This window comes from Mytilus trossulus, chromosome 4 (genome assembly GCF_036588685.1).
Source record: "Mytilus trossulus isolate FHL-02 chromosome 4, PNRI_Mtr1.1.1.hap1, whole genome shotgun sequence".
NCBI lineage: Eukaryota > Metazoa > Mollusca > Bivalvia > Mytilida > Mytilidae > Mytilus > Mytilus trossulus.
The window spans coordinates 94,727,414-94,755,331 of NC_086376.1; the positions used below are offsets into that span (position 1 = coordinate 94,727,414).

The 27,918-nt window shown below is 31.7% G+C and overlaps 1 protein-coding gene across 1 annotated transcript in view; it reads right to left on the reverse strand.

Moving 5' to 3' along the window:
- LOC134716922 (angiopoietin-1 receptor-like) overlaps positions 1-27,918 on the reverse strand; it is a 116,597-nt gene that overhangs the window by 78,608 nt on the left and 10,071 nt on the right. The window contains exon 3 of the mRNA XM_063579941.1: positions 28-114. Within this exon, the coding sequence (XP_063436011.1) occupies positions 28-114 (87 nt within the window). The remainder of the gene's footprint in view (positions 1-27; positions 115-27,918) is intronic.

Below are 27,918 nucleotides of genomic sequence, written 5' to 3' on the forward strand. Positions count from 1 at the left end.
GTGAATACTGATAAAACTTAAACATACCTTTTTACATTCCAAACTGTTACAATCATTAGCTTGGTAAACATGGTATAACTCATCTTGTAGACTTTTTGCCAGTTTCTGTCCATACTGAAACAGTAATTGGCATCACTATCATTATTGCACAAAATGTATATGATAATTGAAATTGAGATAAAATACGAACAGCTCTAAAGCAACTTTAAAAATGCGCAGCAACTTGACCAAGAGACAAATAGTATCCTAAATAGTTGACTGTATTTGACAAGAATTTTCACCAATTTGTGTCGGTTCATTAATGCTCGACATCAACATACTTCAATATACAAAGCATATATATATATATATTCGACAAGAAAAGTATAGCCAAACACGTGAAAGGAATCTAGGCTATGCATTACTAAATTTAAAAACATTTTTCCAGATTTAAAACAGCAAATTAAATAAGATACCATCCAGTTATTTTTATGTCCATAATTGCTGACCACTTGGGCTGGTGATGTCTTCAGAGACTTATAGTCTTCAGCCGAGGTTTCGATGCAGTGATATTAACAACAGTTTTTTTTAAATAAATATGCACCAGATTAGCATTTCAACATTTAGGTTCTCTTCAATGTACCAACGAATTAATGAGTCATTCAAAGAAAAGAAACCAAACACAATCAGAACATAAAAGGATGTCCGGATATCAATTACCTGCTTGGTACCAACATAACTGACGTAATATATAATTGAGGGTTTGAGCGAGCTATAACATCCTGACTCCACTGACTTATACCACCCCCAGTTTTTTGGTAGGATTCGTGTTGCTCAGTCTTAAGATTCGTGTTGCTCAGTGTTTTGATTTTTTATGTTTTTCTTTTTCTTTTTGTCTTTGTCTTTTTTTCCATGTCATTTTAGTTCATTTTAGACTAATGTGTTTGAATGTATTATGATATATTTTATAATTATGACCATAAACTCATCATATATTTAGATGTTATAATAACGCGCGTTTCGTCTATAAAAAGGCTCATCAGATCAATGCAACTTCATATCAACTTTGAAGTGCTGACTACTGGGTAGATGATACAACCGGGAAGAAAATTTGTCTAAAATAGACGTGAATCATTCTGAAATCGTCAATGTATCTATTACGCGTCTATGTAATGCAGAACATATCGAACTGTCTGACTATAGACTAAAACGTAACTAATTTACTACAGCCAAATGACTGAACAGTATTGAGTTTACCGGAGGAGATAAGTCTGAAAATTGATCAAAATACGACGTTAACTTAATAATTTATTTTTTAGTCTTAAAAGAGATGTCCGATCAAAATGACCGTTTTAGACTAAAAATTGATATACGAGTAAAAGTAAATCTTATAACTTATTTGAAGACATTTGCCCTTGAAAAATAATGCAAAAGCAAAAGGACTTTGTTTTAAGATTTTAATCATAGATTTCACATAGCTCATATTGTGACTCTTTTACTTATAATGCCTATTTTGTTCCCACATCATTGTAAAATAACGAAATTTGTTGCAAATGTCGTAAAGTGAGAGGTTTGGCAATATAAAACCAGTTTCAATCTACCATTTTCTACTTATGAAAATGCGTGTACCAAGTCAGGAATATGACTCTAGAAATTGACTATCAGGGTCGGTTGAAAACAAAACTAAAAACCAAAGAGATGATTTCAGCTGTCCAATTTGAAACCACGAGATCCAAATATTACGGACGCCCTCATTATTTGTTGAACGTTATGGAATATTCGTTATAAGATGATATCGGATATGTTCCTTAAGTTGTAACTACAATCCCCTTCCCTTTTTATGAATGTGACCTACCGAATTAGACTATTTACCGGATTTGTAACAACATGAGCAACACGACGAGTGCCACATTTGCAGCGGGATCTCTGTCCCTTTCAGTAGCACTTGAAATCATCCATAATTTGTGGGGACGTCCATGTTTAGTTCTCCTATTTATGACATTTTGGTCATGCATCATTGTCAATATAATGGAAAATGATGTGACTGTCGTAAAAGTGAGAGGTTCAGCGCTATTAAACCAGGTATAATCCAGTATTTTCTACATTGGAAAATGTCTGTACCAAGTCAGGTATATGAGAGTTGTTGTCCGTTCGTTTGATGTGTTTTATCATTTGATTATGGACTTTCCGTTTTGTGATTTTATTTTTTAATAAATAGTTCATCACAAATGTAAGATAAAAGATTTGCGAGAAAGTTTTGAAGACAAGCCATGCCATTTATTTTACATAAAAAAAATTTTTTTATATTTATATGATGCAAATCATCTCGTTATCATATGCAAAACTATAGAAAACTGCAAATCATTTGTAATGACTTATTACATGTAAATTCATTTTAAAAATAACTCAAAGGAAAATTCAAAAACGAAAATTCATATATCAAAAGGAAAAATCAATAGCTCAAACACATCAAACGAATGGTAAATATTGTCGTATTCTAGACTAGGCCAATGCATTTCATTTTGTAGAAATGAAAAGGTTGGTCTGTAGAAATTAGAATGTTGTGGCGTTTGTGTTTGTTAAAAGTTTCAAATCCTGTTCTGCAAAAAATCTTAAAATATGATGAGTCTTTTGCATGCGTAACCCGAGTCCGGCTTATACAATTTGGATCATGGTACCTATGATGAGTTCATTCAAAATACGTTGCAGGAAAATGATTTCCATAGGGGCTTTTTAAACATTCTAGTACCGTCTGTTCGTGTTTGAGGTTTTTTTCAACAACCGTGATAAAATGTGGCTTTCATTCTTAAGCCTTGCAATGAATATCTTGCTGACAACGTCGTTTTCTTAAATATTATCAATCAAACGACGATCAAAATTACTCTGCAGCAAGGATGATTGTTATTCTTTTCAATTATTGACGGTGTGGTGTCACAACTTGTAAATGCATAAACTGATGGCAAAACTGTACACAAGAAGGGTGTATTGCTGGTTATTGTCCAGGAACCGCAGTTTTTGTGTGTGTTTTATTATTAGGGAAAATGCACACATGAAATATGTTTGTGGAGACTATCACAAAACGACCCATTTTTTGTTTTTACTTTTAAAGGCGTTACAGCTATCATTGTAGTTAGAATCATTCGCCATCACGCCTCTTCGTTTGTGCTGGGGAAATCATGCAACCCCTTCAGAGAATTTATTTTTGAAACAGTTGAGTGGAAAAACATGTATGTTAGACTGTTTTTACTCAGCTGCGTATATGCAGCATCGAAACGGGATTAATCAATGAATTATAGACGGTTTTTTCTCGCTTTGACGTTTGTTCTATATTGTAAGGATTTACCTTCTGATAGCAAAGTACAATTTGACAAAAATTTACATCGATATTTGAGCATATTATAAAAATATTTTCGTGTCGATTCTGTCAAAGATTTCAACATTTTAACAAGCATTAGCAAAATCTGTGTTTGTTTGTTTGTTTGTTTGTTTGTTTGTTTCTGTATGGGGTCTATATTATTGTTACCGGAGAAGTTTCATGTTTAGTTTGGAAAGTTTTTCTTTTATTTTAGGTACAGCGCGCGCCACATCACGTGACACGGGTTTATAATAACGAAAAGATAGTCTTTTTATTTTATTTTAGGTGGGGACGTTAAACAGACAACATCTATAGAGATGGAATGTACACAATGTAATTTCTTTTGTCATTGTAGGAAATTGACATTTAAATGACAGTTCACAAGCAGTGCATGTTTTGGATTTAATTGATCCGGTGTAACTTTAAAACACATTTATTGATTATTTTCTGATAATGTACATTTTTGAATAAAATGTAGAGCACAGTCTCGTAAGATTGTACTGATAGGTACTCCGAAGTGCGACAGACGGATACGTAGCGGAGGCGTTTTTGTGTAAAAATAACCGATACATAATGTTTGATAGACTAACAAGCAATATCATGTTCAGTTTAAAGTGTTGATTTTTGTATATATGCTTCTAAATGCATGCAGGTTAGTACACCACTGTTAACAAAAGTATATACAATCGGAATTATATTTAAAATGGATAAATCATTTCGTTCATGTACGCATCATTATAATATTTGTGTAGTTAGATCTCTTTTTTTAAAGCTTTGTTTTACACAAAAAATTGAGTTATTGTCAAAATACCACATATTGTGGGTACACGTGTGTTTTAAGTTTTTCGCACACTTCACAACAAAGAAACATATGATCAAAAACACAAGAAACTATTCAATAAATCAAAAATAGTGTACACAATCAACTCGAAACTACCAAAATAGTTTTTTTTAGAAAATACAAATGCGCTGAATTTCACACTTAAAGACACGCAAAGTGTTTTAATTGATTACGAATAGTTTATCTATTTATCTAAGCATTACGATGACCCTTAATGGTATGTTCACTCAAACGATTAAAGCCTGTAATTAAATACATTTACTTTTTGTAAAGTGGCTTCCTAAACCATAAATCGAGGGATACCCATTAAACCGTCAGAATAGTTTAAATTTTTTATGACCTGAAAAAATTGAAATATAGAAATCATCAACATACTACAACTTTTATCAATTTCTAGTCGTCTGTTATTCTGGTATCTAAAACTCGTTTATTATGCGCCTATTTCGAGGTCAGTGAAAACCGATTTCTTAAGAAATCATTCGTAGAACTATTTGCGCAACTAGTTTTTAAAGATGGCATTTGTAGAAATATAAAGACGACCAGTTTCTAAAAGTGGCAGTTGTAGAAATATAGAGACAACCACTTTCTGAAGTGGTTCTTTAATTTCCGTTGACAACAATGAATACATTCACCTATTTCAGTACATTTCTTTGCAGTTCAAGTATGATATCTTTGGTTTTGTTGACACTATTACCCTTTTACAAATCAATCGTTTTGGAATATATATGATAAATATATATATAATAAATTATTTAATAAGGCTATTAAGATTTTCGTACTTTATTGTCCTTGACATACGAGAAATTATCATTCCACCTATCTAAACTTTGGTTGATATATGACTTATAGGCAATCTTACTCTTGTCTTATCAATAAAGAGATAGAAATTTTAAAGACGAAATGTTACGCTTAGTATCAGTAATCGAAAAGACAATCTGTAATCCAGTTAAAGTTAAAAAGAACACATAATTCTTACATCACGATAAGTATTAGGTTTTATCATATCGAATTTTCATTCAATTTCTTTCATTTCGGATTGAAAAAAAAAGTTTGGAACAGATTAACTAGATATATATAGAAAAAAAAGCGAGACCATAAAACGATCTATTATGCGTAATGCCCAGTCGAACCAATTAAAACTAGAAACAAACGATCAATGCAATTATATTGTTAGTGTCGTTAACCTTCCATGGTAGGATGTAAATAGTAGAATCTAAAACAAGATGGCAGCATTATGATTATACATGTAGCCCACTAACAACTTTGTTATGTGAAAAGTATAAATATGTATACAAGGCTAATACATAATTTGTAATACAAATTTGAAAGATTTCTGATGTCATATTTCATGACATTATACCAATTAAACATCCTATTTTACCATTAACTAAGACAAACAACTATTCACAATTCAATCAACTGGTGGAATAATCATTCAAGTATACTAACTTATTATGTACGTTGCAGTAAATACTGTATGATTCTAATCGATCGGAAAGGACAGTTTTAATGACCAGACAAAAATTAAAATAGATATAATACTATAATTTTAAACAATGTCTAGTCTTGTGTTATTCCGGTACATTAAACTCTTTGAGTTAGCGTCTTTCTTTTTTTGGTCAATAGCAGTATTATATAGACAACCAGTTTCTAAAGAGGTCATTATTGCGATAAACTTTAATAGTTATCCCACAAGGACGCGGTGTGTCAGTGATAGATCACCCCGATGGCCGGAGGCCAGAGGGTGATCTAATACTGACACACCAAGTCCGAGGTGGATTGTTATTTTACATCCCGGCTGTTTTGTATTAGACGAACAACCATTTACAATTCATAAAATCCGGTAGAACGCCACACAACCATTACATAAGATGTAAGATTTGAGGGCCTCAGGGAAGATTAGTTTATTGTAACTAACTGAGTTTACCCTCTTTAAATAAAGAATTTATTATTATTATTATTACATATTACTTTATGATGTATACCCTTTTTGACCCCCAAACACGATGAGTAGATATCAAACAATGTCAACTCGCCACACTTGTCAATCGACCCACACTTTATCGCCAATTTATAAAACGAATCGCCCCACTCTTGTTTACCGACTTGCCCCGCTTTTGAAAAAAGTGTAAAATCAAATTGGAAAATCAGTCTCAAAACTGACTTATTAACAAAAAAGGTTTAACCCCCACTGAATAAAGGTCTGACAATTGCCCCACTTATAAAAATATGTGGCTTCCTTTAAGTCTGTCAAATTACTATTAGTTCGTATCCAGTCATCTGGTGTAGTGGTATGTGTCGTGGCTTGAATTGCTAAATGTCTTGAGTTCGAATCCCAGCATATACACTGGATTTTTTCTACGTGAATTTTGATGGATAGTCTTTACCGTATAATTAATTAAAAGTGTTATAGTGGAGTTGACATTCCCGCCAAAATGTTACAGAACAAAGGAAATCATGCATAACAAAGAATCTAAACCTGGGGTGATCTGGTAGGGGTAATCTGGCTAAGATCATCCCTGTTAGAACAAAGGAGCTGGGATGTAATTTTAAATAACAGTATTTACTAAGTTAAGTTAGATTTTATAGTTATTATTGTGAATTCTTCAAATACATTATTTACTAGGTTAGACTTGTGGTCATTATTGAAATATATTTACAAAATACAATATTCGCTGTGTCAGACTTTAGGATTAATGAATTCAAATATGTCTGTTCTTTAGTTCCATTTACGTTACAGTGTCTAACAGTTCATGTATTGTATCATTGGTTCAGTTGACACTAGAGTTTTAAAAATTGCAATAGTTTTGGAATATGATAAAACGTTATGTAATAAAGTAATGCACATTTTCATTCATAATTGTCCTTTGTTAGTCTTGTATATTCTTTTTTAATTGATTAAATTTATACGTTTAGTATGACACCCATTACACTAAACTGGTACACATTTTTGTTCAGGGGCCAGCTGATTGTTTTGCTGTGATGAAGACCAATTGGTGACCTTTGGCTTTTTTAAAACTCTATGGTCGGGTTGATGTCTCTTTGACACATTCCCCATTTCCATTCTCTATTTTATTGTTGGATGAAATGAGTGGAATATCAAATATACAAGCAAGCAAAATTTAAACTTTATTGTGTGAAAAGTATTCAAATATTTGTATTGTGTTCATAAATAAACTCATCAGAGATACCAGGACTAAATTTTGCATATACGCCAGACGCGCGTTTCGTCTACATCAGTGACGCTCGAATCCGAAAAAGTTAAAAAGGCCAAATAAAGTACGAAGTTGAAGAGCATTGAGGACAAGATTCCTAAAAGATTTGCCAAATACAGCTAAGGTAATATATGCCTGATGTAGAAAAGCCTTAGTATATAAAAAATATCAAAATGCCATTACACCACATGGCGATATTTGAAGTCAAGTTTTACGAAATTATACCAATGTGACATTTTAAATCTTGTTTTATCAATTACTAAGACAGTTAAACCAAAGTATAACGCAAACAATTCACCACACAATTTATTGTTTGAGTATTTATTACATATTTTCTAACCGATGATGTCCGTTTGAGTACTAGTAAATGAAGAAACATCGAGTGTCCAAATAGCTTATAAAAAATGCATGACAGTAGTATACCGTTGCTTAATAGTCATAAATCAATTAACAAAAAACAAATCCGGCTTACAAATTAAACCCACTTATAAGAGGAAGCCACACAACAACAAAAACGTTGAACTGATCACAAAAAAACAAGGACCAATATCCATAGACACCACAAAAGCGTGGTCCAATATTTTATTCTAAGTAATTTGGGCAGATTTTTAGTGGACCTATTGGCAGACTCATTACAAATGCGTTTTGACAATCATCCCGAATTAATTAAACTACTAGAAGTTACTGAAGAAAACGAAATACAAATTTGAAAAAAAGCCATATAAAAGTGATTGAAAGAAAACAATAAAGTTTTTAAAAGAATCAGTAGAGAAGTTTCAACTATTCGGAGTTAATTCATTGTAATATGCATGCAGTATCTCAATACTTATTTTAGTCATTAAAAATAAGAAAACATATATATTTTCCTGTTATAAAAAAAAAGCACTAAATTTTCTATTTTAGCATTCCTATGACCAGTACCCTTAGTGGTATGTGCATCCAGCATCGAAAGTCTGTACTTATATAAAACATTTATTTTTTATTTATTTTAAAGTGAATACTCAAACCAGAAATCGACGGTACTAAATAGTTTCAACTTTTAACGACCAGAAAAAATTGAAATATAGATATTATACTATAATTAAAATAAAACATTCTAGTCGTTTGTTGACTGTCCCTTTGATATTTTTCGTCTCTCTTTTATCATGGTACCTGAAACTAGTTCAAAAGAGCCTTTTTTAAAGTCAGTTGCAGTATTATAGAGAACCAGTTCCAAAGAGGTCATTAATAGAATTAAACAAACAACCAATTTCCAAAGTGGTCATCTGTTGAACTGTAAAGACAACCAGTTTCTAAAAATGTCATTTCCGAGGATAATTCAATCGGAAAGTCCCTAATCACATGGCAAAATCAAATGACAAAACACATCAAACGAATGGACATCAACTGTCATATTTCTGACTTGGTACTGGCATTTTCAAATGTAGAAAATGGTGGATTGAACCTGGAGTTTAGAAACAACCAGTTTTTAAAGACGTCCTATGATTTCTTTTAACATCGATTAATACATTCACCTATTTCAGTAAAATTCATTACAGGTCAAGTACAATATCTTTTCTTTAGTTAACACTTATACCATGTTACCTATCAATCGTTTTGGAATACATATGATAAGGTATTTAATAAGGCTATTAAGATTTTCGTAACTTTATCATCTTTGATAGACGAGAAATTATAAAATCTTTTGTAGATATTACACAACCATACCATTTCTTATTATGTTCATATTCATAATGTAATAGGAATTTTAAAGACGAACTTTTACGGTTATTATAAGCAATCAGAGACACAATCTGCAATCAAGTAAAAGTAATGAAGTACACATAATTCTAACATCACGTTTAAAGGTAACCTTCGGTTTGATCTGCTCATATTTCCATTCTATTTTTTTGATTCCGGATTGAAACAACAGTTTGGAACACGTTTAATAGATAAATCAAATAAAAAGAAATTAACAAAACAAGCATAAAACGATTCATAATTCGTTATAGTCTAGTAGTACAAATTAAAACTAGAACATAAGGTCAATTCAATAATGTTGTTGGTTCGTGTTGTTTAGTCTTTGGGTTTTCTATGTTGTATCTTCTGAACTATTTTTTGTCTGTTTGTTTTTTTATTTTAGCCATGGCATTGTCAGTTAATTTTCGATCGATGAGATTGGCTGTCCCTCCTGTATCTTTCTTCCACATTTGGTGTATAAAGTAGGGTCGTTATGTGTTCAATAGTCGGATGTAAATAGTAGAATTTAAAATATTCAAGATGGCAGCATTGTTATCATACATGTAGCCAACTCACAACTTTGTTATGTGAAAAGTATGAAAACGTAATGAAGGTCTTAAATACTCTAAATGAATCAATGTGACAGATTTCTGATGTCATATTTTATGAAATCAGACCAATGGGACTTCATTTCTATTTTACTATTCATTAAGACAGACAACTATTCTCAATGCAATCAAAAAGTGTGTAATCATTCAAGTATTCCAACCGATGATGTACGTTGTAGTTAATATTTTATGGATCTAATGTATCGGAAAAGACAGTTTTTACGACCAGACAAAAAATTAAAAATAGATAATATTATATCATTTTAAACAATTTCTAGTCGTGAGTTATTCCGGTACACTAAATTTGTCGATTAAGAGTATTTTTCTCGGTCAATAGCAGAACTATATAGACAACCAGTTTCTAAAGAGGTCATTATTTATAGAATAACTAATCGAAGAATTCAAATAGAGAAAAATATTCAACGAGTGACCGAACAACACATTAATTCACGAATGCGCGAAGCGCATGAGTTAATTATCAGTGTTTTTCGGTTGTTTTTCATACGCATGTTTTGATCCGACGTTATCGACGTCTTGATAACGCTTATTGTTGTATGACGTCAGAGATTGAAATAACCACGTTTATTTCACATGTGAAATTATCGGTTTTTATTTAACTGGGAAATCAGTTTTATTCATTTCAACCAATGCAATAATTCAATACATTTTTTTAAAAACATTATTCACTGAGTTAGACATACTGGTAATTGCGATATTTTTAAAATACAGGTTTCATTAAGTTAGACTTTATAGTCATTATTGCGATTTATTTTCAAAATACATAATTCACTGTGTCAGACCTTTTACACAGAATTTACATATGTCTGTTCTTTAATTCCATTTAAAATAAATGAATTCATTCGTCTATTTCAGAACAGTGTCAAACAATTCAAGTATGTTACCATTGGATTAGTTCACACTAGTACTTTAGATATAGCATGGTTTTTGAATATAATAAAAGTTATGCTATAAAGTAATACAGATTGTCATTCATTGATTGAAAAATAAAGAAATTATTATTTTTACTAAACTGAACTTTGTAGAAAATTGTGTCATTGACATTTATACCATATCGAATTATGCTAAAGAAAAGTGTATTATAAATGACATATAGACGAAATTAAATGCTTGGAATCAGTTAAAAGAGAAACAATCTGCCATCAAGCAAAAAATGAGAAAGTACATATATGTTTTACAGCACGATTAAGCTCAATCTTCGCTTTTATCTTATCGCTTTTCCATTTGATTTATTTTAATTTGGATTGAAACAAGAGGTTTGAACATATTTATTAAATAAATCAAATTAAAAGAAAAGAAAACGAGACGATAAATCGATTCACAATTCGAAATAATCCAGTAGAACAAATAAAAACTAAAACATAAGGTCAATTCAACAATGTTGTTGTTTAGTAGGATCATTAAAGTGTCCATGGTAAAATGTAAATAGTAAAATATTCAAGCCGGTCGCAGATAACTATAGCCTAATTTAATCTTGAATGTGTGGAAAATAATCAATTGAGGGGACTACAGCTGGCCTCTTAAACAACAAGTGTATTAGTTCAATGAAAAGGGACGTCATTCTGAACTCAAAAACATATAAATGAACTAAAATTAAAACAACATATTAGACTGACATAGGCCAGGGTATCTTGATGTGGGACGGGCGCATGAATGCATCGAGGTTCAAAATGTTTTGTGCGATAGCAACCCCTATCTTAACATCAAGCCAATGTAGTTTAAACAAACACATAGCAATACACACAGTAAAACTCAGCTTAAGATGAGTCCGATTTGAGGTCAGAAAAGGTTACAAAAGAAATTAAGTAAAATGGCAATGAAACATAAATTAAAAAAGGACTACATGCAGTTACTGATATGCCAGGTCCAGACCATAATTAAACTGATTGAAAGAATATGTCTAAAACTATCGAACAGATGACTTTAACATTATCATCGATGATCTTAGTGAAATAATGTCAGTAGTATTTGAAAAATAATGCCCAAGAATAGGATATCAATTCTGAGTTTTCTACCTAATATGCAAATGCTACTATTATGATGCAAAGTTGACTGTCCATCTGGTATCTTTCGCCCCTCTTTTAAGATTAAAAAATTCAGATTATCTTCATTGTCGTAAGCAATAATCTCTCTTCATCACAGCTGACAGTTTTTGAATGAATATCACAATTGATATAGGACTCTTAACTGTATTTTTGTTCTTTTATATTTCAAATTGTATGTAATAATTGCGATCGAAATGTGAGGTATTGCCTTTAAACCGGTACATAAAATAAAAGGAATATGAGTCTGACCTATACGGATTGTAAAAAAAGACTTGAGAAAATATTTGTTTGTCCATTCAAGATCCGTCCAACAAACCTTATAAATATTTCGTTCCTTATCAGATCAAGCTCAATGATTATGGCAATGTAAAGAAACCTTTTTCTGGAATTGATTTATTAAACATGGTAATCTTTTTCCTGTCCTTGTTGTGTATATCTTTAGTCGTCCTTTTTGTGAAAAAAAACACGTTTTTCTTTCCAATTCTTGTTCAAATTGAAGTGAAAAATGGAAAGATATAAGCAATTAAAATTGTAGAAAAAAAGTGTTATCGACCTAGTGCTATCAAATGAAATAATTATATCGTGAGTGTATTAGTAATTATATATAAACAGCTGTGTAATAGTCGTAACTCGATTAACCGAAAATAAAATCAGGGTCTCAATTCAAAACCAAAGAAAACACATCAACTACAACAGAAGAATATGATCACCTAAAATGAACAAACTTAAAGGCAACGAAAGTGTGGTCCAATATTCCATTTTAAGTAGATGCGTTCGATTAGGATCTTAGTTGAAAAGAATTTCAGTTTGCCTGCCTATTGTCAATTGTTTTCATTAGGCAATCCAACAATAAAACTTGCCAAAAACTATAACCAATAGTACTTAACATTTCGTTAAACAACATCAATAAACAAATTAAAATTCACACATTTTATAATCAGGATATTGATATTCAAATCAATATTACCTGTTTGCTTTGTTTTTAATGTACATCAATTTACAGTTCAAATCTATTCTTGTCGAATGTCTGATGTGATGAACTATATTTTTTCGAAATATATTTCAAATTTTAAACGATGTTTCTGTTATAATAAATACTGATAATCATAATTTTTAATTAAGAAGGTACTTCATTAAACACTTCATAAAAAATAAACCAATCAACTTATTCTAGGTCAAAGAAATAAAAATTCCCTCGAGTAATTTAAATACAGTTAAGAAAACTTTAATGGGATTGTAAATTCTAATAGAACCGACGGTTCAATCAGTTTTGACAAGAAAAAGCTATTTCTGCGTCAATTAAAAATCTGTTTTCTAGTAACATATCGGAGAACATTTTGTATTTAATTATATCTGTTACAGATCTTTTATTTTCGAATACATCAGTTTTTATTAATGCAAACGTTTTCTTCGAGTTTTATAAGTCTTTAAATGTATAAACTTTGTTTTAGAAAAATGTGCAATATTAACATTATTCTACGTATTTTGATTCTACATTTATTCGGTTGTTTCCCTTTTACACATCAATCTGATAGGATATGATATGTGTAAGGCATAAGTGTTTTTCTTGTTTTTGTATGATTGTTTTTGTTTTCTGTTGCTCAGTCATTGGACTTAAGTGAGTTCCCAGTCAAAAAAAAATTATGTTTTTTTTATGGTCGGGTTGTTGTCTCTTTGACACATTCCCCATTTCCATTCTCAATTTTATGATAATTTCAACTAAAATCGATATTTTTCAAAAAACATTATTACGAAGTAACTGTATGAGCGATTATATAGACACCAAAAGATGTAGAAATGTCTGAAGTTTTATTGTTTATTAGGTTATAGTAGTTTTCATGCTCATTTTCATTTTCTGACAAGATGAACATAAAGAAAAATATACAATAACACTTCAGACATTTTTACATCTTTTGGTATCTATTTTATAAAAATCGCTCATTCAGTTGCTTGGTAATATTGATTTGAAAAATATCGATTTTAGTTGAAATAATAGAACATTTTTTAGTGAGAACTCACTTGTCCCATGGCTGTATAGTGTTAAAAAGTAAGACAGACAGCGGTATAGGAAGGAGTTAACTTTATTATGGGAAAAAATTAACGTTGATTTGACTCATATTAGAACTGTTAAATGTCCCTATTCAATTCCACTTTCACCGATTTCTTACAATAGCTCGATTTGCACCTAAACGGATTAAAAACGAATGGAGCTGTTGCTTTAGCTGTAGTTTAGTTTGTATTTTTTAAAACATTTGTATGTGAATATTCTTTTGTTGTCAGTTGCAAAATTTTGTTAGCAAGTAAACTAAACCCCTCAGATAATTATTGATAATGAATAAAGGCATTTTTTTTTAAATGCATGTGTGCACACCCACAAACGATATATTGTTAGATCTATTATTGCGTGTACAACAAGATATTATGGATATTTAAAAAACCTGCATTTTGACGTCATAGACTTGACCGACATCTGTAATTAAATATCGACAAAGCGTGGTTGATATTACCACTTTCAATGTGATTTCCTCCTCTGCTTAGAAATCAAATGTGAGGAAGAACATCAGTGAAAAGCTTCATATAAATCAGAGAATTTAACACCATTCTTACTGAGTTTTTTTTAAATAATTTTCTGAAAATAAGCTCAAACTTAAAACACAGAAACGATAATTACTCACTAAAACTAAATCTCTTTTTAGTGACAATATAATGATAATTGCATTTTTACAAAATGTTCAGATTGAGACATACTTAAAACTTATACAATTAAGTATAATGTAAATCGTTATAAGATCGTAGTACTTTCTTAAATCACTATGACATCTTAACCAATAGTGTTTATGATCAATCATGTCAGGCAATGAATGGTCTTGAAAATGTCACTCAGACACAATGACCTTTAATTACAGTCAAGGAGATACGGAAGATACCAGAGGGACAATCAAACTATAAGTCGAAAAAAAGTGACAACGACATGAATAAATCAATACATTAATGAGAAATATTGTCTACTTGTAGTCGCTTGAGACTTACTAAAGTTATTTTGCCCCCCCCCCTATCCCACCCCGGACAAAAGGATACACGTATAAATCTATTTTAAAGATAAGTGGCAAGATTCAAAATTACCTGTAATTCGCATACTCATCAATCAATTAGTTATATAGTGGGAAACATTATGTTCCATCAAAACCATTTTTTTCCAAATTGATACAATTATTTCTGAATATAAAGTTCGTATTATTATATTACTAGCGTGGTGTCTGTCTTATCTAGAAAACGGCAGAAGAATGCTAATAAGGATAATCTTTAGAGCCGTTTTTGTATAAATATAATATCGTATTGATGTAGCAAAATTACTTAGAAACTGTAAGTAAGAAACAAAATTACCGAATTCCTAGACAAGTTCACAAAGTGAAAAATTGTCTATAAATAAAAGCAACAGTTGTATACCGCTGCTCCATAGTCATTTAACGAATCCGGGTCACAAACCAAAAACGATGGAAACACATAAAATTTAAAATCTGAACACATCAAACTTTAGACTTAATCATCCAATGGAACGAAGGGAAAATAATACTGTCATAACTCTGACTTTACACATGCATTTTCAAGAAAGAGGTGCAAAACAGGGACGAAAGATACCAGAGGGACAGTCAAACTCATAAATCAAAAATAATCTAACAAAAACATGGCTTAAAATGAAAGAGACAAACTGACAAACAATAGTTCACATGACACAACATAGAAAACTAAAGAATAAGCAACAGGAACCCCACCAAAAAACTAGGTGTAAATAATGGGTTTATAGAAATAAGAAGACGTGGTATGCTTGTCAAAGAGACAACTCAATAAAAGTTGACAAAAAATGCTCTCAATCAATGGAATAAGTGAAAGCCTACTGTCATATTCATGTCTTTCTACAGGCAATTTCCTAACAACCTAGTATGACAGCTAGCTAAACCTTCTACCTGCATAATACTTTTACAGTTGGGATCGAGGTATTGTCAAGATAAATTGTATATGTGATCAAATGTCAACCTCAATGCTCTCATTCATGTTGATGGCCTTACTCTTGTTTGAAATGAAATGCAACAATGGCAGTTGGAAAGGAAAATGTTTGATAAAATCCTTTTTTGGATTCAAAAATCTTTAACATAATCTACAAAATAAAATCCTTCAAAGGTTTGTAAGATATGTTGGACAACGATCAGTATTTATAGTATTGAAATTACTAAATAAGGAAGTTTGCTGCTCAGTTTCAAAATAAATAAATTTCCGTGACACCAGTTTATATTGATAAGGGACTAATTGAGGAGTCAAAAAAGCAACAAAAATATATTGGGGTCAATGTGTTTGTTTCCGAGATATGAGCCATCAAAATAATCATCGGGATAATATTCTCTCTTGATTTGTCATAGCTTTACCAATGGCCATTTAAAGTTCCAAAAAACTAATAAAAAATAAATAAGGTTTCAAAAGACTTTTAAAAATGGCTTATAATTATACATGTAAAAGATTTATGAATAGAAAAATGGAGGTCCATTGGCAAAATTTGTTAAGTCATTCAAATGGATAAATCTAGAGGATTTCGAAAATCTGACAAAAATTTCAAAACCTGACAAGCAAACATCCTTAAACTTATGAAAACAACCTTTATTTAATGTTTTGTTTCATATATTTGGAAATGAGCAGCAGCTTTAAGCAAAACTATATATTGCAATATGTTTTTAACACAAATCATAATGTGACTAAAATATGTTTTTTGTTTATCCATTCGGTCCAAAACATGTGCGAAAATAGACAATATACAGTAAAGTAAATTTCGACATGTTTACGACACCATAGTGACTTCAAAATTGATTTTTTGCACTCACAGTTCTAGATTATGTTAGCATGTTAATTTATTGGTAAAATAAACATTTCTTTTGCAATTCTGGTATAGTCTCACTATGTTTGGAAATTGAGCGGTCATTTATTGGCTCTTTTTATACTCTATTCTTTCTGTCATAAATGTCTGTACATTGCCCCTTCTTTTCGCTTGAGGATGAGTTACAATACGACAAGCTAAAAAATTGGGAATATTTCTTTACTGATTGTCACAGTTCATATATTTAGTTTTTAGTATATCTTATTCTCAATTGTTTTTGAAAAAAGTCACTTAAAACATCAAGGGATACTCAAATTTAGTATTTTTGATTGGTTTTTATTTGTTCTTACGTAATTGTTAGTTTTGAAATGTTGTTCCAAATTATATGGTTTTATTCATTTTTTATTACTGAATTATTATCATTTTATTTACTTAAGTTTTAGATTCTATTTTTGAGTATTTGCGTATATGTAACGTTACCTCATATAAATTGTAATTATCCCCGTTTTTTAGTTTGATGACGTTAAGCCTTTGATGAACGGTATGTTGTCTTGAGCTTATATTCATCTATGATTTTGAACATACTAACAACTAATGTAAGTTTTGAACATACTAACAACTAATGTAAGTTTTGAACATACTAACAACTAAGTTAAGATTTGAACATACTAACAACTAATGTAAAAGAGGGACGAAAGACACCAAAGGGACAGTCAAACTCGTAAATCTAAAACAAACTGACAACGCCAAGGCTAAAAACGAAAAAGACAAACAGAAAAACAATAGTACACATGACACAACATAGAAAACTAAAGAATAAACAACACGAACCCCACCAAAAACTAGGGGTGATCTCAGGTGCTCCGGAAGGGTAAGCAGATCCTGCTCCACATGCGGCACCCGTCGTGTTGCTTATGTGAATACAAATCCGGTAAATAGTCTAATTCGGTAGGTCAAATTCATGAAAGGGAAGGGGATTGTAGTTACGACGTAAGGAACATATCCGATATAATTTGTGAAACGGTTATTCCATAACGGTCAACCAACTCGTGATGGCGTCCGTAAAATTTACGAAGGGATGATTTCAACTTCACCATTTGGAACTCTTGGTTTAATAGCTTCCTTGTGAGCAGTAACCCTCTATCAAGAAAATCATGATAGGAAATGCAAGCACGGGAATATCGTATCAATTGGGAGATATATACCCCGTATGCAGGTGCTGCTGGAATGTTGCTACTTAGAAATGGAAAGTTCACAATTGGAAAGCTGAAATCATATCTTTTGTCGTAAAGTTTAGTCTTCAACCGACCCTCATTGTCAATTTCTAGATGTAAGTCAAGATATGAAGCCGACTTAACTGTATCTGTAGTATCCTTTATCTCCAATTCGATGGGATAGATGCGATCCACATAGTCACCAAATTTTGAATTGTTTAGTGAAAGAACGTCATCTATATAGCGGAAAGTAGAGTTAAAGGATATTGCTAACTTCTTATCTTTCTTCCTAAGAAGTTCCTGCATGAAGTCAGCCTCATAATAATAAAGAAACAAGTCAGCAAGTAGAGGGGCACAGTTTGTTCCCATTGGGATGCCGACAGTCTGTTGAAAAACACGTCCTCCGAACGTAACAAATATGTTGTCAATCAAGAAATCAAGCATCTTGATAATATCGGTTTCAGAGAATTTTTTGTTTGAATCAGAATGGTTCTTTACAAAGTATGATTTATCCCTCCCTAAGACAAGATACTTGTATCTACGTTGGCCATTCTTTTTTATGAAGCAAAGTAATACCAACTCTTTTAATTTGTCTTTTAGTTTGGAATGTGGAATACTTGTGAAAAGAGTAGAAAAGTCAAATGTTTTAATACTGTTACAAGATGAAAGAGAGTTAGATTGTATGTACTCTAAAAGATCTTTGGAATTTTTAAGTATCCACATCTGATTCACGCCACCTCTAGAATAGGCAGTTTCACAATAACTTTGAAGCCCGTCTTTGATTGCTGATAAAATGGATGTTAATAATTTAGAAAGGGGTTTCGTGGAGCACTTGGAAGACCCAGTAATATACCGTTGTTTGTAAGGACACTTATGTAGTTTAGGTATCCAATACAGTGATGGAAGATCCAGTTCTTCATCTTTGGTTGAAATACCAAAGGAACAAAGAACAGACCTATGATTATCCAGGATTTCCTCTTTGGTAAGTGTAGTGAGGGTATATGTTGTTTCCAAGTGAATTGTCTATACCTAATTCGTTTATCAAGCAATTAATGTAATGACTTTTACAGATAAAAACGATGTTATTTGGGGCTTTGTCTGCGGGGACAACAACATATTCATCATGGAGGTCAGATAGGTGTTTAGTAACGTTTGGATCTTTGAAGATTGACGTAGCATGGGCATTGATGGACCCATTCAGTTTCTTAATTCTGATTTGTATTAACGACCTCACTGCCTTAATCCATTCGGATAGAGTGTCTACGTCTTCCTTCTCGCGCTTAGCCCATTGCCTGGCATAATCCTCGACTGAATCCATCAAAATTTTAAAGTTGTGTTTTCCAATTGATGGATTTAGGCTCACGATATTTCGGACCTTTCGATAACACGTTTCGTAGAGAAGTGTTATTAACAATGTTTAGGTCGCCGGTAATAACGTGGCCAGCAGGATTGTGAATTGGGAAATAGCACAAGTGCAATCAGGAGGTTTAGACTTGAAGTCGTCAATATCGAGATCCTGAAAAACGCGTTTGTAATTGAAAATTTTAGTTGCAATAGGTTTGGTATAGGTATAAGAAATTATTGGTACAGACTGGTCTTTGAAATAAGGAGGTATTTTCGATTGAACTAATTTATGATGAAGGATATTGCCTAGATTGACGCCATCGAGACCTTTGTTGGCAAAGGAAAGATTTAGAAAAGATCTTTTCTCTTTTTCATCTTTTCCAATGCGAACTGGCTTGAAAAGTCTGTGACTAGCAATATCCGAAATTATAGCTTGTAGTTTGTATTGGTTTGAATGAGGGTTTGTTACAGTGGATTCCAAACATAAATTGAACAGAGAATGAAGTTTTGAAAGGGGTAATGAATACAGTTTCGTGCGAATGTGATGAATACCTAACGGTTTTTGTATGCATGGCAGTAAGTGTAAATGTAAGTTTTGAACATACTAACAACTAGTTAAAGTTTTGAACATACTAACAACTAATGTAAGTTTTGTACATACTAACAACTAATATAAGTTTTGAACATACTAACAACTAATGTAAGTTTTGAACATACTAACAACTGATATAAGTATTGAACATACTAACAACTAGTGTAAGTTTTGAACATACTAACAACTAGTGTAAGTTTTGAACATACTAACAACTAGTGTAAGTTTTGAACATACTAACAACTAGTGTAAGTTTTGAACATACTAACAACTAATGTAAGTTTTGAACATACTAACAACTAGTGTAAGTTTTGAACATACTAACAACTAATGTAAGTTTTGAACATACTAACAACTAATGTAAGTTTTGAACATACTAACAACTGATATAAGTTTTGAACATACTAACAACTAATGTAAGTTTTTAACATACTAACAACTAGTGTAAGTTTTGAACATACTAACAACTAATGTAAGTTTTTAACATACTAACAACTAGTGTAAGTTTTGAACATACTAACAACTAATGTAAGTTTTGAACATACTAACAACTAATGTAAGTTTTGAACATACTAACAACTAATGTAAGTTTTGAACATACTAACAACTAATGTAAGTTTTGAACATACTAACAACTAATGTAAGTTTTGAACATACTAACAACTAATGTAAGTTTTGAACATACTAACAACTAGTGTAAGTTTTGAACATACTAACAACTAGTGTAAGTTTTGAACATACTAACAACTAGTGTAAGTTTTGAACATACTAACAACTAGTGTAAGTTTTGAACATACTAACAACTAGTGTAAGTTTTGAACATACCAACAACTAATGTAAGTTTTGAACATACCAACAACTAGTGTAAGTTTTGAACATACTAACAACTAATGTAAGTTTTGAACATACTAACAACTAATGTAAGTTTTGAACATACTAACAACTAATGTAAGTTTTGAACATACTAACAACTAGTGTAAGTTTTAAACATACCAACAACTAATGTAAGTTTTGAACATACCAACAACTAGTGTAAGTTTTGAACATACTAACAACTAATGTAAGTTTTGAACATACTAACAACTAATGTAAGTTTTGAACATACTAACAACTAATGTAAGTTTTGAACATACTAACAACTAATGTAAGTTTTGAACATACTAACAACTAATGAAAGTTTTGAACATACTAACAACTGATATAAGTTTTGAACATACTAACAACTAGTGTAAGTTTTGTACATACTAACAACCAATGTAAGTTTTTAACTACCTTGACTGGCTATACAGCCCTTGCACGGTCGGCTTATCGAGTTCATCTTACTGTACCGTATGTTTTATTCATATTTAAAGGCTGGGTTTTCAGTGACCTGTGGTTTGTTAACATTTTTCTTTTGTCCTTAAGTGTTAATTATCACTGGTAATCATATATTCGATTATTTTAGATCGCAATCAATAAACTGAGCATTCATATTAGAGGAATTATGCAACATGACAATTACCACGCAATGCCAATGGGTAAAATCCCTAATTGTGTTTAATTTCTTAAATAAAATTAAGGTTGCTCTTAGTTATTTCCATATTTATCACAATATTCAAGATTAAATACAAAGTTCAATTCTCAAACACAACGAGACAGCAGAATGGGTTTAACATGAAACAGGTTCGGACCTCCAACATACGTATATATTACATCTATAGATTGACAATGAGGGTCGGGTGAAAACAATACTTTAAGACAAAAGAGATGATTTTAGCTTTCCAATTGTGAACTTTCAATTTCTAAGTAGCAACATTCCAGCACCTGCATACGGTGTATATATCTCCAAATTGACACGATATTCCCGTGCTTGCATTTCCTATCATGATTTTCTTGATAGAGGAGTGCTGCTCACAAGGAAGCTATAAAACCAAGACTTCCAAATGATAAAGTAGAAATCATTCCTTTGTATATTTAGGACGCCATCACGAGTTTGTTGACCGTTATAGAATAACCGTTTCACAAATGATATCGGATATGTTCCTCACTACGTAACTACTATCTTCTTTCTTTCATGAATGTGACCTACCGAATTAGACTATTTCCCGGATTTGGTATAACATAAGCTAAACGACGGGTGCCACATGTGGAGCAGGATCTGCTTACCCTTCCGGAGCACTTGAGATCACCCCTAGTTTTTGGTGGGGTTCGTGTTGCTTTTTCTTTAGTTTTCTATGTTGTGTCATGTGTTTTATTGTTTGTCTGTTTGTCTTCTTTCATTTTTAGCCATGGCGTTGTCAGTTTATTTTCGATCTTTGAGTTTGACTGTCCCTCTGGTATCTTTTATCCCTCTTTTATTTAGAGTCTTGATTTCATGTTTTGATTTCATACAGTCCCTCGTATAAACAATGAAATATTTCCACGACTCCAGGTGTAGGATTTTTCGCTGCGTTGAAGACCCGTTAGTAGCCTTTTCTGTTTCGGCCCTTTATTGTCGTCTCTTTGAAATGTTTCCCGTTTTAATTCTTAAATCTATTCTATTTTGATTGGAATGTGATAATTTTCCTCACTAAATGAAAAGCTTAACAAACTAATTTGGAAGAAAGTACCGATTCACGTCATTAGTATGTAATCCAAAATTGACTCACAGTTAAAGTTGAAATATATACAAGTAATTATACAAGGATGTACTTAGGTGAGAGTTTTTGAAATTAAAAAGAATCAAGAGGTTAAATATGATACTGTTAGTCAAAAGAGCAGGGAGAAAAAAAGGCTAAAAATATTGATAGGTCATGGTGCTCCTTATCCTGATATACGAATTTTTTTATAATTTGGCGGGAAAAAGCCGACTGAGACTTTTACATTATATTTGCATTGGTATGATTTGGGTCTCAAATCAAAAGAAAAAAAATCTGCTTAAAGGAGTAGGTCCGGTAAGGACCGATTTTGGCCTCAAATTTCAGTTTCATCGGACGAAAGATTTTGACCAATTTTTAAACACTTAAGTGTCTATTTCATATGTTTCGATTAGTTTATGTGAAAGATTTTAACTTATTTCGTCATTAAAAACGACCCGAGTCAAGCTCAAATATGAAAAATCTACCAAATATGCGAAAAAATGTAACTTTTCAGATGGTTTTTGTCCAAAACGAAAGTGGCCGCATCCGTGTTCATCCTCAACCTTTATATATGTTATGTATTATCATCAAATACAACTTCCATTTCAATATTTTGGATGAACACGGATGCGGCCACTTTCGTTTTACACGGAAACCGTCTAAAATTTAGGTAAAATGCTGGAATTGTTAAGATTTCAGTAATTTAGCATGACTTTATGGTGCAAGTACCCAATATATGTGCATTGTATTGTCAAAAACAGACCATATTTATGTAGCAGAACCATTTTACTATCCAATAAATAACTAAAAGTTTACATTTTAACAATTTTGTAAAACTGCCATATTTTGGGGCCAAAAAAGGGTCTTACCGGATCTTCTCCTTTTGACAAATGGCCCTTAATGAGGTATTTAGTCTTATATGAAATGATGAAAAAATTGGTGTTATGGTGCAGATTATTTTACATTTTATTGCATGGGAAAAAACAAGGAGTTCGAACATTTGACACAAATTCTTAAGACGACAAAGAACGTCATTACCTAATATCTATACTTTAGAACCATCACGTAATATGTGTGAAGCTGTTTTGATTTGTTTTATCAAAAAGGTCCTGATATCTTCCAATGAAGCAGGACGAGTCGTGGATTGGCATAACCGTGGCTCTTCAAATTTCTGCTTGAAACTGGTGACGTTTTATACAGTCTGAATACTAGCTGCAAGCTCTTGAATATAGAATTAAATGTCAAATGTATATCATATACAAATGTATACAGGTTAAGTTAGTGTGTTGCTGCTCAGATGTGGAAAATATTATTATAAAAATTAAAATCGTCTCGCTTGTCATAGATTCTTGTATTGAGATGAAAACTGAGGCGGAAGAAGTCGTGTCTGCTGTATCTAAAAACTCTAGTTTTTGGGGATATATTAATGGAAAGAACAGCATAGATATATCTATATCTGAAAGTGAAATTAAGTGATGGGGTTTCTTTGATTTCTTGTTTTTGACAAGTGTCTTGAAGGAAGAACTCCCACTCATATGAAAATAGGAAGAGGTCCTCAACGAGAAGCGCATATATAGTTCGTTTCTATTGGAACGCTGATAACTCTTTGACAAACTTAACAACCCTGTAATCAATGGGAAACCACAGCATACCGACCACTTGTTCTTTTATGGAGCATGTTTTCTCATTCTTCACTGTTAACAAAATACATAAACATCACAGAACAAACGAATATATTGATATCTATAAATACAAGTCCGCAAAAACATGCTGCTAGTGAAGTGAGACTCAGACAAAAAGTAGACAGGACAATGTTTGATCACGTTCATTTCATATAAATCTAAAATGAAATTCAAGTGATCATTTTCAAGTCAGATTCACCTAAAACTGGCTTAAACATGAAACATGGAATGACTAAAGGTTTACAACACTTTTTGTCACTACGGAGGAAATGAGGACTGATTTTTGACTTTCTGACATATCATGTTTAGTGGAGATTTTTTAGTTTTGAGGTTCGACCAAAAACATAAACATCCATTTTATTACTGTGTGCAATTGATAAATTGATAAAAATCGTTTCCACCGATGATGATTGCTCACTTTTTCTATTACTTCAAAACTTCAAATAAATATTGTTTATACGTTATTAATTATTTTCATGTACACTAACGAGGACAAAACAGGGTTTCTTATTATTATGTTGACTTTTTCAATACAATCAAAATAATGATAAAACAAAATTCATTTCAAGCAGTGTAATTTTGAAAAGTCAAGGTATAATGAATGACATCAATTCCAGTGTGCATGACAAGTTTTACCGGGACAATTTAATCAGCTATGCTCGAGATTTATTGATTTCCTAAACATTGAAGCATCAATAGTTCTTACAGATAAAATGTTCACATCTGGTCTATCTCGAAGCCAGATTATAATAAACAAGGAATTATGTAACGTGATTTAACTTTGTCCTCTTTTATTTAATTAAAGTGGATGTAACGAATTGAGCAACAATACGGCCTTGAACAATGACATAAGCACTGTATCTTAAAGTCTACCATAAATGGCCTCGATATGAAAAATATGAAACAATTTAATGAGAAAACAAATCTATTAAAAAACCATTTTACGAAATACAAATATGACAGACATAAACAAGTGACAACTACTGAATTACAGGATTCTAACTTGAGACAGGCACATGTATAATATGTCGGGTTAAATAATACTCTCTTGTCCTTGAACAGTGGTGTAATGGCACAGTATAAGGACAAAATATAAACAGCAACTCAAAGAGGCTTAATCATCAGATCGAAACATGTATATCCGATTAAGATATATAAACACTGATCAAATAATTTGATTTGAAGGTTACATGTATATTGTTCAATCTAAAATTCAGCATTAAGGCAATTTAAACAAAGATTACTACATTGGTTAGAGGTATAGGGGGAGGGTTGAGGTCTCACAAACATGTTTAACCCCGCCGCATTTTTGCGCCTGTCCCAAGTCAGGAGCCTCTGGCCTTTGTTAGTCTTGTATTATTTTCTTATGTACAATTTGGAAATTAGTATGGCGTTCATTATCACTGAACTAGTATATATTTGTTTAGGGGCCAGCTGAAGGACGCCTCCGGGTGCGGGAATTTCTCGCTACATTGAAGACCTGTTGGTGACCTTCTACTGTTGTTTTTTATTTGGTCGGGTTGTTGTCTCTTTGACACATTCCCCATTTCCATTCTCAATTTTAATTATATTTTGAGACTTAATTTGCTTATTCAAAAACTGTCCTTGATTCAATCACACGATACCGTTGTGGTTATGAGATTCTCTAATCACTTGATGTCTTTATTTTACACAAAAAAGCAATTCCTATAAAATTCGGTAGGACCAATTCGTTTATAAATGATTGAATATATTCATTGGTAAATTAGTCTCACAATTCATGTGGGTATTGAACAAATGTTATTTTGTATTTCCTTTCATTGGCAGTGAGAGTCTTGTAATAACATGATCTTTGAAATATTTAAGGTGATTTAAATATCGATGACTACAATTATCAATGACAATAAAGTAAGTTATAAAAAATAAATGAAACTACAAGTCTTTGATAATTTTGCATTCACTCATCCTAGTTCAATTAGAATAACACAAATAACAAAAAAGACAATGGTATCACAAGCATACACTCAAATTACGAAAATGTTCAATTCTATAAATGCTTAATAAGATTTCAGATAAATAAAATTCACTTGGAATAAAATTTTCTATAACAGTTACATTGATTGCTAATCTGTTCGATGTCACAAGTATAGAATTTGATTGATAAGCAGAGTAGATTCATAGTGTTCCAACAACAAATGTGCCGTACCCTACTTTTACTGTGTTCAAAGATGAGCTGTATATGATAACATTTAAATGACAGACAAACAGACAAACAATAATACTCCTTCAGCTGACCTTAGATATAAAATGTGCACGGAAAATTAAAAAAAATAATCGACAACTCAATTTTCTTATCTATAATAAACAACAAAACTCTTTACGCGAAAAAGTATTTCAATTATCGGAAAGTAATCAAGCTGTCCAAACTGTTGAATTAACCTGATTAATTAAGTATGTTATGTCTTACATAAAATAACCTAAGCGGAAGACACACTGTGTTATTATGTAATTGATGTCACCATTCTGTCTTTAATACCAACAAATGTCGTTAAGGAATTGATGACTTGATTATTTTAGGAACATAATGCTCTATAGTACTACATTTTGCCTACACGAGCCAGTGCTGGTAGTTTTCGCAAACTAATGTCACCTCAACAAATACCTACGATTTCCTTTAGTAAACTCAATTTGACATTAAGCAAACAAAAATATAAATACCATAACATTCAATTACTATGTATTTTAAATACTTGTACATCTTACGATATCGATACAAAACGATTTCCATTTATGAATTAGTGTATGGTTCTCTTAATTCTGTGTTCAAATAATATGTTTAGGGAAATATATTTGTTAAAATATTTGATTTACCTTGATTTTAATATTTCGAAGTATGTGGTTTATCTTTTTCCTAAAATATGTGGAAAAGTTAGTGGTTTATCTTACTCCTAAATTATGCGTAAAAGTGAATGATTATGCTTGATCCTAAAGTATGAATTAAGTGTATGGATTATCTTGATCCAAAATTATGTGTAAAAGCGTATGGTTTATCTTGATTCTAAATTATTAAAAGGATAATGTTTATCTTGATCTTTGATATCCCAATCACGCTTGGACAAAGAACCCCCTTAAACCTCAGAAATTATTAAAAAAAATGTGAAAGTCATAGTATGATCGTGGTGGTCGTAATTAGGGCGAGCTGATGTCGTTATGATGCAGAGATCAAAGACCAACTTTGAACATGATCAAAACATTCGTAATGTTTGCCGTCTTTAATACGACTTTACGTTCTATACGCAAAAATTTCAAAACGACTTTCTGTTGATATGAAAACGGCGGATGCACTAACATCTACTTGTTGTTAAATAATGGACATACATAGCAAACCTACTTCTGCAATCTTCAATCCAACTGCTGTGTATCGAATTGGCTGATCAGGGTAATTTTTTGAACAGAGTAAATCCTCGAATTACCAGAATAGACACACGATTCAGAAAGGTACTAGATCCTAGTCGTCTGAAAGTTGGTGTTACCTATGGGCATTTAGGTTCTGCCAATGAGTATCCAACCATTGAGTACGATTTCAGCGTCACACGCTAAACTATACTCTTAGTACTGTGGTTTGCTAGACAATTATACAGGAATATAAAGATGAAAAATATCTTTTTCAACAGAAACAAAAGAATTACGAACTATTCCCGAATATTTATGGAGACGATGGAACGTGCAACAAGTTTGTCGCGAACTGAATTGACAGGGAATCTTGTTTCGTAATTATGTATACGTGTTTAAAGTTCGTAATTATGTATACGTGTTTAAAGTTCGTAATTATGTATACGTGTTTAAAGTTTTTAAGTATACATTTT